We start from the raw sequence: 13,337 nt of genomic DNA on the forward strand, positions 1-13,337 counted from the left end.
GATAAATTGACGACTGTTATTACAGATAATGCTAAAAATGTAGTAAATGCTGTTCAATGAATTATTAATACAACAAATTATAATATTTCAGATGTGACCTTGAAGGGGATAGAGACTTTTTTTATACAATTTTTAGCAATATAATTATAATGAAAAATAATAATTTAAACATAAATCGGTTAATTAAAGTAAATTGCTTTTTTATATTAATTCTCAATTATTGCTTTATGATTTTAGTCAATAAAATCGATGATTATAAACACTATAATAAGATCAATTAAACGAATTAATAATGTTCGCAGTACATAGAGATATCAAAATTAAACCCAGTAGACAATGATATCTCCAAAAGGCTCAAGAAATTGAATTTTGTCTTGTAACCACTACTACTAACCGGCTACTCTAACCTATATTTTATTATATCTTAAAATTTTAATTATTTTATAGTGACAAATAGTAATAAACAATTTGTATTCTAAAAGTTATCCTCCCCAAAGCAAATTTCTGATTAAATACACCACTGACATCTTGTAGCTTTTCTTTCGTTGCAACAAAAACATGTTGGTTCTATGACTGTATTAAATTTAACACCCAGCAAGATTATTTTCAAATAAAAGTACTTAATGAGTGTAAGATTAAGAAGTTAGAACTTACTAAGTTTAATATAACTATGTTTCACGGTCTATTAAAGGGCTTTTTCCCATCACTCAAATACCTGACACCCATTAATGTAATAAATAAATAATTGTTCTATAAATCATTAAAAAATATCAACATAAATAATAATTTGTACAAAATTAAGTTTTCTGTTTGATAACAATAACGCAATAATAAGTTATGTTTAATAAATTATTTTATTATATATAGAAATGCAAGTAAATAAAAATTAAATATCAAGTTGTTAGGACTCTTTTTTACGATTTTATTTTTGCTTTTTAAATAGATTTTCATAATATACTAATATTGCTCTTTTTTTTAATAAGTTAAATGATGTATAAATTGTAATACAAATAATACAGTAAGATGGAATCAAAATGTTCCTACTATGTCTGTCATAAAAGTTAACTAAAATAAGGTTACTTATATCAGATCGACAATCGACGAAAACTAGGTCAAAAAATGCATGAGATCCGAAACTAATTAGGTAATAACTAATAAGTAATAACTATAAAAAAAAATATGTTTAACTGTATAGTGTATATTAAGCTGTTTGTCACATTGTCTCATATTCTTAGTGATAACAGATGAGAGGTAATGAACTTTATGAACTAATAGGTAACTGTAACATTTGTTGAACAGTGGATGATCGAGGAAACAGTGCAATAGGTCTCAGGACATTGAGTTCGGTTTAAAAGTCCTAACTGTTGCACGTAGGTAATATTCTTTGAGTAACAAGTTTACCCAAAGATCGTTAAGTAAAATATGTTGTAGGAAAAACGTATATAACACTCTAGCCACTCAGTTTAAAATCACAACGAATTGTGGCGATAGATAAAAAGTAAGAATATAAGTACCTACTTATAACGTGGTATGTAGGTATAGGAACAAGTAAAAGTAGGAATAAGTTGAGATATTGAAAAGAAGAAATATGAATTGTTTTTGTGTGTCGAAATCTATAAGTGGATAGTAAAGAAAGTGAAAGAACTTGAGGAGGATTATTATAAGATTGAATACTTAAGTAAGAGTACCTACTAAAGAATTGGACTGTGTGAGATGATAAACGAGATGGGAAAAACATGTAAAGATTGCGATGAGAAATAATAAAATAATAAATAAAGTTTAACTTTTAAGAATTCAGAATTCTTGATGTTTCCTTGTACGTATCTAATTTGTAGATGAAGGAATCTTGGAAATGTGTGAATGAGAGATATAAGGAATATCAGAATTGAAGAAAATTTTGATTGGTACTTATAGTGCTTATCACTATAAGCAAACTGTCTTGGTCTTAGTTTTGCTGCAAGATCAAGACCAAGACCAAAACAAGATCCACACTACAAGTCTTGCAGTCTAGAAAATTGTATTGTAATTTTTATTTTATTTTTTATTTTTAACAAGAAATATACAATCTGTACCCTTGGGCACAATAAGAATATGTGATATAATATTTATTAACATGAAAATGTGAGGGAAGAAGCCATCCAGTGAAAGCACTACCTATTTGTTTATTAATAAATTTTTATTTTTTTAATTTAATATAATTTTAATTTATTCATTTAGTAAATCTCGACACCATTTTCTTTTCAGTCGTCATGTGGGATTGCCTAGAATTGTGCGAGAAGCTAAATTGGATATAAGGAGATTAGGATGATATGGAAATCTGTTATGAAATCTTTTGTAATATGTTATTGCTTCATCGTGAACTGTTTTAATATTTAAATCTGTGTGCAGAGTGTAGTTGGAGATATATGGAGGGGCGTTAGTGATTAATCTTAAGATTTTATTTTGAACGATTTGGATTTTATTTACATTAGTTTTTTTTTGCATTACTCCATAGCTGTAGGCCATAAGTCCACATGGGCTTGATTAATGATTTAGGTATGAGAAATTTGGTGTTTAGTTTAGTATGCTTATTAGATATTAGTGTTTTCATTGAGCAAAGTCGTTCGTTTAGGGCGAGTTTTTTTGTTTTGATATGAAGTCCCCAAGTGAGACGACGATCAAAGGTTAGGCCTAAGTACTTAACCGAATGGGATGAAAGGATTGGTATGTTACTAAGGAAGACTTCTGGGCAGGGAGGGAAACGAAAAGTGAACGTAGTGTGAATGAATTTTGATTGGTTGACTTGAACTCGTCATTTTTCATACCAGACAGACATTAGGTCAAGGTGGTTTTGAAGATTTAGAAAAACAATGTGTGGGTTTTCGTGTACTGATATTATTGCCTTGTCATCCGTAAATTCAGCTACAAATGTTGGAGAGGTAGGTTGGTCTGCTGCATATACATTAAAAAGTATTGGTGAAAAATGCCACCTTGAGGGACTCCTGCACCAATTTTTTCAATATTTGAAAATGAAGAACCAAACTTGACTTGAAAGTGACGATCCGCAAGGTAAAATTTGATGAGTAAAAAATATGTTGGGGGAAGAAAAGCTTTTAGTTTATATAGCAGCCCTTTATACCAAACCCTATCGAAGGTTTGTGAGACATCAAGAAACACGCACAAGCAGTATTTTTTCTTTTCAAATGAGAACGAAATGGTATCAACTAATCTATGTAGTTTATGAGTTGTGGAATGAGAGGCACGAAAGCCAAATTGAGTATTCGGAAGTATGTTACTTGAAGAAATGTATGGGAGAATTCTTTTAAGAATAAGCCTTTCAAAATTTTTTGCAAAAAAAGGCAAAAGACTTTTAGGTTGATATGAAGAGAGAATATCAGGTGATTTTTTGGGTTTTGGAAATATAATTATTGTTGAAAATTTCCAAAGTTGTGGAAAGTAAGCTAATCTTAGAGAGGCATTTATCAAAACCGTTAACAGGACAATTGCTCTTTTTGGGAGGCATTTGGCTACTTCCGCTGTGATTAGATCATAACCAGGGGATTTCTTAAGGCTATAGTTTTGAATTGCATTTTTAACATCATTGGGAGTAAAATATTTCGATGGAAGAGTAGGTGGAAGTGGGCTATCGAGAAATCTATTAACTAAAGCTGTGTGTTGAGGAATTTGTATATCAGAATGTGGCGTGAAAATTGTTAGCTAAGTTAGGTTAAGTTAGCATTAAATTTGAGAATCATAAGTGAGTTGCTGGTAGAAGACATTATTTTGAATCTAGAAGTTTTGAAATTACTTTGGTTAGTAGGGCGATTAAAGGATTAATTAATTGTTTAAACTCATCCATGAAGGTTGACATTATTTTGTTTATGTCTGGAACAGGTGAAGGTACCGTATGATTGGAATGAGAATTGAAAGTAGCTTGGGTGTAGGTAGGAATCGACTCTAAAGGGTTCGTTGAGGAGACTTTCACTATGTATGTATCTTGTACATAAATATTTTTAGAGCTAAAATTATTAGATAAGTGGTTACTTGATTTTGGATTTTTTCTTCGTTGTAGATCCTTATAGATGGAGCATCCTTTGTAATTTGATGGGTGATCGCCAGAGCAGAAAGCGCACTTGGGTGGGGCATCACGGGTGTTCGGACAGTCTACTGATAAATAATGACCACCGCAGCGAATGCAGCGAGCTGGATAGCCACAGTATGATTTGATGTGTCCATATACTTAGCAATTAGTGCATTGACTAATAGTTTTAGGCTTATAAGGTTCCTCCATCTTAATATTTGTGTGGAGAAGTGATGTGAGTTGGAAGATATCGTTGGATTGGCTGGTTGGTTCGAGATCCACAAAGAATAGAGGTAGTGGATTTTTATTTACTTTGTGTAGGACGGCTGAGATCTGCTTGACTTCAAAAAGACGTTGTTCGAACTCGGATTTGATTAACTCCAGTGGAGTAGTTGAGTGAAGATTACGAATGATAACTCGAGTTTGTTTGTTTTCTTTGAGCTAGTAGGTATGAAATTCAGCTTTTTCTTCTCTTAAGAAGCGGACCAGAGTTCTGTATGAATCTGGATTGGTTGTCATGATTTTGAGGCGGTATGCCAGAGCTTTGCAGTGAAAATTGTCGACACCGATTATCTTAATGAGTTTTGTGCACAGATCAGTAAAAGTAACGTGTAGTAGTCTTAAGAATATTGGTGGGAGTAGAGCGATCTTAGGTTCAACCTCAACGTTTAGGGATACCTATAGGTTTTTTAATATTAGTATTAGTTGTAACAATCATTGAGAGCATAGTCTCATGATCACTTTGTGATAAATACTTCGTAACGATTTGCAGAAAAAAAAATTTTTATTTTTATTCACTGATGTTCGCGGAGAGTTTTGTTCAGAAGAGCTAGAATAAATTATTTTTCCGTCCTTTGATGATGATTTGATTTCAGTCCAATTATTCAAATCGTCATCCATGTTTTTGATAACGTCTACAAGATCATTATATAGTTGTATTTTAATGTGTAAATTGAGTATTATTATTATTTTTATTTTTCTGTTTTAATGATATATTGGGAAGTCGTGGCATATTATCTTGAGATAAAGGTCGTCGCGCACGTTGCAGCGATACGCGATGAATATTGTTATTGTATAAGCGATAATTGGTTGGTTTTAACGCACACAATTTTTTTTTACATTTTGAAAAGGACGTGCGTTGAGCGCACTTGCACTTTTATAAGTATGTATTATTATAAGGTTGACGATTTTGAATTTTTACGTAGTAAACTTATCGCATTTGAATACGAAAAGATAACGGGATCACAACAATTAAGAGGAGCGTACGATATACGTGTGCAACAGGCAAGGTGCAAATCGCGACTAGTATTGTAATTTAAAAAAAAAAATTTTCAGAAAAACACCTTTAATGTAGGTTAAAAGAAATAATTTATTAAAAATATAATAAAAATGTTTGGGAAATAATTATTAACAATTTAATATTTATTAAATTTTTGAAAACAAGATAAGATATAATTGCATATTATATTCACTATAAAGTGGTTATCTAACAAGTTATAGCAATAAATTACTGAAACATAGGTAATGTCAATGGAATTATTTTAAACTGCCGAATACGATACAAATGTTAATGGAGCACAAAAACATTATAATAATAATATTAATCACCGATACGGGCGATATGGGATATTTTATGAACAACAATATTTATTTATATAGTGCAGTAAATACCTACATCTCTCTATTGAATACAATACTAATAACAGGATTTAATTATAGTTGGTACCTACTTGGGACTTGGGATATTATTACATTGTATTAGCTGTATAGTTAAATCTTAGGGATAATAAATAATTAACAAATTCTGCAAATTCCTAACCTAAATAGGGATATAATTTTTTTCTTAAAATAATAAATAATGCAATAATCTTGGAGCAAGACTTAAAATGTTTCTGCAAGACATAGACCATAATTGAGTTTATAGGAACAAAATCACTGCCATAGTCTTGGTCTTGGTCTTGGTTTGCTCATTACTAGTGATGAGATGAACGGACATTTAGGAAGGGATAGGTGTATGAGTTGAATATTATAAATACTTTTTAAAGGGAGATAGGGGATTATTATACAATCTTTAAGAGTGAAAGAAATAAGTCACAAACTCACAAATAAATTGTTTTATGCTTTTATGTTTTGCATTGAGAGTTTAAAAAAGTTTAAAGATTGAAATTTTGTGTGATAAGAGTAGAAGACTATAAGAGAATGCCAATGAATATAAAAAGTAGATTTTATAAAAAAAAAAAACTTTTTATCCAAAACAAAATTTTAAGAAATAATAAAATGTGAAATTATTGATTTTTTTCAATAAAACTAAAAAAAAAGTAGTATTTATGATGGATACTTTAAGGAGTATTAAGTTATTATGTTGATTTTAACTAAATTACTATAGTTACAAAAAAAAGTTTAAAAAAATTAACTTTCTATCTTGGTAGATTTATAAACTGTTAATTTTCTAACATTTTTAGGTATCTGGTATCTACAGCTTTAATATATTGTAATTTGTATTAATTAATAATTATTCATATGAAACAAAATTCAAAATATTTACTATAATTATTGTAGAAGGAGTGAAATAACAAAAAATAAATAAATACGATGGTATCTAATGTACTTTCTTATCATAAATTAATCACAACAAAAATATAGCATTATATTTTTTTTTTTTTTTTTGTAGCTGTTTTGCTGTCACAATTAAAGATAGTATTATCTTTTCTGTACCTGATAAAATAAACAAATTGTTTTATCATGCTCCAGTATTTGTGATTACAAGTATTTACAGTATTATCAAATAATAAATGAATTATTTATTACATTTTACAATATAATTATTGTTTATTTAGTGTTTACTTTTGTATTTTTTTTTTGTGAACAATTGTTCTCAAGTCTAAATTGAACACGTATTTTTTTGTTAAAAATTAGCTAACTTAGGTTAAGTTAATAATGTCTTTGTACGATGATTTCGATGTTGTTAAGCAAAAATCTGATGGCTGGTCTTCTGGCATGAAGCTCTTTCAGTCACAAATGCAGTTGAAAAAAGCAGCTCAAACTCAAGTTTGTGAATAGCTTTATTCAAATTTTTACTATTTCTATAATGTCTAAGAGGCATTATAATTATTTAATTTTTTATTAGCTTAAACTTAAAACAATTATAGTGTATTATTTCTTAAAGCATTTTATTTTTTTCAATCGATATAATATTTTAAGTTCTTTAGTTAAAGACAGAGATATTTTTATTTTTAAAATAATTATATTTTGTTTTTAGCCGAGAAGAGAAGCTACTCGTAAATCTACATCAGTTTTAGCACCAGTAATTGACTTGAAGAAAAAAGATGACGATGAATCCATGTTTGATCCAGGACTTGGCTTTACAATTTTTCCATTGGCTCGAGTAATATAAATATTATTTATCAATAAATATAATCATATTATAATTTATACATCAATGTAAAATCAACAATAGGAAGGAAAAAAACCACAGCGTCCATCATTTCCACCTATGGATTGGAGTTTTGATGGCAATGAATATGACCCTATGATTCCTAATGATTATGAAAGAGTAGTTAGAGGTAAGCATAATTCAAAGAATTATTCTAAGATATTAATAAATGATATACATTTTAAATATATTAATATTTAGATCTAAGAGACATGCGAGATAAAGAAAAAGAAAAAGAAGACGATGAGAGACGTAAACGAAGGGAAGAGCGAAATAAAAATAGAGATCCGTATGTTATATAACTATCTATAGAGTAAATTAGTATGAACTCTAATTTATCTTTGATATAGTGGCTACAATATGATGGATTTGCCAGCTGGTTTTACACCCAATACAGATGAAAGACGTAAAACAGGATTTGCTGGTTTTGGTGGACGTAAAGAAAGTGATAGTGAAGAAGATGAACCAAAACCTATCAGTAGAATTCCTGGTGCTGCAATTGCTCCACCACCATCATTGCAAGAATCATTTGTATCATCACCTGGACCACAACAGTCTTCTGGAATTGGCATGGGTATGGGTGTTGCTGCTAAAATAATGGCCAAATATGGTTTTAAGGTAATTAAATGTATTTATTAAGAAATAAAACTCAACATCAGATACCTACAATTACACTTGAATTAGTTTTTACCATTTTTTAGTAACCCCCTTTTTTGAATTAAAAATTATGTATACTATACCGATCAATAGTTATAAATTAAATACAGTACTAAGTTATGAAATCAATTAAATCAAAAATAATTATTAAACATACATATAATTCAAAGTATTTTTTTTAATATCTTAAGTGAATATTTATCAATGGTAGTTGGTGAGATTATCGTAAGGTGGTGTACAAAATTTTTTATATAAAGTATCAACAAAAATAATTTTTTTTATATAGATACCAAAAATAATGTATTTTAACTTTTTAAATCTTTAGAATGGTAAAATAAAAAAACAACTTATGATGTATGGAAAATTATTGTTTTTGGTAATTATTGATATGGCACAGCATTATAAAAACTTCTAACATTTTTCTTTTTTAATAAATAATTTTTAAATGTCTAGCTTTATTCTAACCAATCATAATTATGATATAAATCTAGCATTTTATTTATTAATTTTTTTTTTTTTTTGTTTTAGTTATCTTGTACATTATTAGTTTAAGTTGTTATAATATAAATTATATTATAAAGTAACACATTTATACATTTTTTAATTATTGTTTAGGAGGGACAAGGATTGGGTAAGAAAGAACAAGGTATTTCAGTGGCTTTACAAGTAGAAAAAACAAGTAAAAGAGGTGGTAGGATTATTCATGAGAAACCAGGTGGTAATGTTTCACCTCCTCCTATGTCTTCTATAATACAAGATGATTTTGTTGCGCCTGCTCCACCACCACCCAAACCTTTACAAAGTATCACAGAAATAATGAAAGAACAATCTAAGGTAATATTACATAGTTTTTTTATAACTATTTTTAAATTTGATTTAAACTATCAAATAAAAACAGGTAGTACTATTACGAAATATGGTTGGACCTGGTGAGGTTGATCAAGATCTTGAACCCGAAGTAAAGGATGAATGCAACACCAAATATGGGGATGTCAACAAAGTAGTTATATATGAAGTTCCAAATGTTGATCATGAAGAAGCTGTAAGAATATTTGTGGAATTTAAACGTATTGAATCAGCAATCAAAGGTAATATCTTTGTAAATAAATATATTTTTATTTTTTAATAATTAATTGTTAATTAATTTTTACAGCTGTTGTAGATCTAAATGGTAGATTTTTTGGTGGTAGACAAGTAAAAGCTGGATTTTATAGTGCAGAAAAATTAAATAGCTATCAGCTCCTTGATTAAAAATAACTATTTAATAACATTAAAATAATTTTATTGTATAATTGTATAATTTTAATATATTTGGACAAATTTTGATCAATAATTATCTATGTAAAATAATTTAGTATTTATTTTTTTAATATGCCTAATAATTTTATTCTAAAATCCAAACAGATGCAGTTGAAAATCCTCGATTTTCCAAACAACAATTTTCTGTTAATTTGTATTCTTTAAGTTTTTTTAATCGCTCCTGTAAATGACATTTAGGTTTAAAACAATGTCTACCCGGATCACCAATCAGTATAGTCTTTCCTCGAGTACACAGTGTTTCCATCCATTTCCACAGTACATCAGCTATATCTTGTGAATAAAACATATCTCCAACAATGATAACTTCCCATTGTGAACAATCATTGAACAAAATATTTTTAGACAATACATCAATGCTGATATTGTTTAACTGAGCATTTAGTTTAGCTGCTACACATGCAACTGTTCAAAACCAATAAATAAATTGTATGAGAATAAATTAAATTAAAATAATGACTATACCAGGATCTATGTCATTAGCTGTAACTTGTTTGGCACCCGCTAAAGCTGATGCAAGGCTGCATGCTGCACTACCACTACCAATATCCAAAACAGTTTTGTTATTTACATACTTGCTGTTATCTAGAATAAACCTAAGATCAAATAAAGAAATATCGGGTTAAAGATATGAATACAATTCTTCATTATTTGTTTCACCTTGAAATAGCTTGGCCACCAGGCCAATAAAATGCCCAGAATGGATCGATAAACTGACACTCATTAACAGGCGAATGCCACAGTTTGCATTGTTCAGTAATTAAATGCAATTTTATTTCTGGAGTTAAGTGATTTGTACACACGACAGTTGCGTTTTTTATTTGTTTAACATAATATTGTTCACTACAACTATAATAATTTTTGGAATTTTTGGAAATTGTCTTTATTGAGTCTATAATATTATGGTACCTCATATTATTGATTAAAAAAATAAATATATTTCAAATAGATTCTTAGGTAGACTCTTATAGTATAAATTATCTAAATTATCATTATTATAATATTACGTTGTATAATACAGTAGATCAACAAAAGTGTAATCGCCAATCAGAATTTTTATAGCATGTAACACAATTTATAATTAATAATGCTGCTTGCTAAGATAATTCTAATTGTTTCAAATATCAATGAGCTTTCATACTTTTCAGTTTCGAAACATTTATTGAGTATTTGAAACAAAAACTTTAACAAAATCAAAAAAAATTCGAAAAATATGATGACTTATTAGTTTTTTTAAAGTACAAACTACGACACGGCTTTACATAAGGTACATACTACAATCATATATAGATCTTAAGGTCTGTGCATAGTGCATACAAATATTAAAATCTAACCCAAATAGTAAATAACCGGTTATAATGATAATTGATAAATGATAACAGTACACTATTACCATAATATAGTTCGATTAATTTATGTTACCGCTTACCACGTCATAATAGTATACAATAATATTGTTATACTTAATATGCTTTGACTACGGCAGTTAGAGAAAGATGATCAACCCAAATGGCTAAACAACAAACACGTATAAATAGTTATAGTAGAATTACGTTTATACAGGCGTTTATAATGCAATTAATAAGTATGTCGTTTATTATTTGTTCAGAATTTTTTTATCAATCAATATTTTTATTTAGACTGCTACTACTTATTTTAACACTAATCAGCACCACGAGATATACAAAACTAATTAATATCTATATAATATAAGTATGAATATAAAGTCGTTCAAAATTATTTTAAAAGTAGCTTAATAGGAGGTTAAAAATCTAATAAGCCTGTGGTGAATTCGTGATTATTTTGTTGAATTAGTGTCAATTGTTCTGACTGAAAACTCTATCGATATTACGATAATCTACAGCAAACTATATTCTTGCCGATCAAGATATCTAAATTGGACAAACTGGCGAAAACCAACGCAGAAGTAACTATACCTACTAGTTAGTATTTTTACTATTTTATACATTAAAATTATTAAATAAAACATATTAATATTCGTTCATGATGTATATTAATCTGATTTGGGCAGAAACTTTGCGAACACTGTTTAATGGAAATTTTTTACTTCTCCGTAAGGTAGAAAAAGTATTAGCTGTCTATTGAATAGAAAAAGATAGTTTTCTAACCCTTCTATCGCCTACCGGTGTTAAAAATTAAACTTTTAGCACCAGAGTGATAAAAAATAATTTTTTTTAACAAGAGTCCCTTAAAATTATTTAAAAATCCAGTTCTATTAAATTCTATACAACAACTATTTAAAAATTGTAAAATAGTGAAAGTTTATCCTTTTTGTTGTTAAATTTATGTATATAATATATATGCGTAAAATATTAATTTATAATTTTTATTACCAATGGTTTAGAATATACAAATAACATACAAATAAGCTATACTGTATAAAATTTATCGACCGGTTTATAACCATTAACAGTGAGGGATATCTTTCTTCATATTTAAACTATAATAAAAAAAACAGTTATTAACACATTTTTATAAACGTTTAAAATTTGAAACAGCTAGTGAATTTTTTTAATTTTTAATTTTTAAGTAATTTCTTATTGAGCTTAAAAACTGATATTTTTTTATAAGATTTTGGTTAATGTAATATAATAATATAATTACACCATAAAAGTATATTAGCTACCTTCTATTAATTTTAGTTTTAGTAGTTTATTATATTTAATGAAAGACATATAATATTATAAGAACTTTATCTCTGTAGAAGAAGTGATTTGAGCTCCATCAAAAAACATTTTGCTAATGCTATGACTTATATACTAAATGATTTTTTTTTTATTGAACAAAATTTATAATTTCAAAATCTATTTAATTTTTAAAAATTTTTTTTTTACATAATTTTTAATCAAATTTGAACAACATTTAAAAATAGTTATATTTTAAGATTTTTACTTTTTTGAATGACATTATACATTTTTAATTTCACATTCTGAAGTAAAATATTTTATATTTTTTTTAATATTTCAATAAATGAGAATTGAAATTTAGACGAGAAGTTTATGAATTATTGGTATTTAAAGTTTAGGTGAATGGAATAGTAGACCAACATTTACCGAGTATCTTCATACCATTTTACTCCGTTCAACTGAAAATTATGTTAAAGAAACATTTTCGAAAACGTTAATAGATTTTGAAACAAAGAGTTTGTTGGATTTAAGAATAAGAATCGCGATGATAATTATCATTATTCAATACAACAGTGACAGCTGGACTGACGAGATATTACATGAAAAAAATAGGTATAATATTTATCCGACAATATAGTTTATGACGTTGAATTTAGTGGTAATATGGTACATTTTGTCACCAATAACTTGACTGGGAATTAATAATATGACATTAACATATATAGGCGTTGATATTATTTGTACTGACGACAGAAACAACTTTTGAATTTATTTGCACTTTATATTTGTAATAACTAATATAGCTAATTAAAAGTCTAGAAAAGCATTATTTTAGTACATTTTTAAAAATCTGTAACTATTAGGTAATACCTATTTATTTAAACTAAGGCTATACTACCAACTAAAAATTAATATATTAATTACCTATTCGTATTTAAAGTTTATATTAAAAATTATATTATCTAAATTATAACTGTTAAAATTAAAATGCATTAGTAAATTAAGTAATTTTTTTATTAATTAATACCTAACTCAATAAATTTAATCTAACCTTTTAATCATACGTTTTTGAATATCTATATACAACACTACTCTAAATTATGATAGTAAAATAAATTGAGCTATATTCAATAAAAATAAAATAAAATAATAATGTATACAACCATTAATTTTAAATAGCAACTTGAATATATAATTAAATGTATTGTATCTATATGATTAT

The 13,337-nt window shown here is 27.6% G+C and overlaps 2 protein-coding genes across 2 annotated transcripts; one reads left to right on the forward strand and one right to left on the reverse strand.

The window, feature by feature from the left end:
* The first annotated feature begins 6,860 nt into the window (after positions 1-6,860).
* LOC112599774 (splicing factor 45) lies at positions 6,861-9,442 on the forward strand. The gene is made up of 8 exons (XM_025346833.1): positions 6,861-7,108; positions 7,320-7,445; positions 7,518-7,623; positions 7,695-7,782; positions 7,844-8,111; positions 8,766-8,984; positions 9,049-9,238; positions 9,304-9,442. Exons 1-8 carry the CDS (start codon positions 6,998-7,000, stop codon positions 9,399-9,401), a joined length of 1,206 nt encoding a protein of 401 aa, XP_025202618.1. The 5' UTR covers positions 6,861-6,997; the 3' UTR covers positions 9,402-9,442.
* A 30-nt stretch (positions 9,443-9,472) lies between these two features.
* Positions 9,473-10,381, reverse strand: LOC112599775 (electron transfer flavoprotein beta subunit lysine methyltransferase-like). The gene is made up of 3 exons (XM_025346834.1): positions 10,128-10,381; positions 9,933-10,063; positions 9,473-9,872 (listed from the first exon to the last, which is right to left on the reverse strand). The coding sequence occupies exons 1-3, from the start codon at positions 10,379-10,381 to the stop codon at positions 9,535-9,537; spliced, it is 723 nt and encodes a 240-aa protein (XP_025202619.1). The 3' UTR covers positions 9,473-9,534.
* Between the last annotated feature and the right edge of the window lie 2,956 nt (positions 10,382-13,337).

Source organism: Melanaphis sacchari, unplaced genomic scaffold, assembly GCF_002803265.2.
Source record: "Melanaphis sacchari strain LSU unplaced genomic scaffold, SCAv2.0 Contig54_pilon_pilon, whole genome shotgun sequence".
Classification (NCBI taxonomy): domain Eukaryota; kingdom Metazoa; phylum Arthropoda; class Insecta; order Hemiptera; family Aphididae; genus Melanaphis; species Melanaphis sacchari.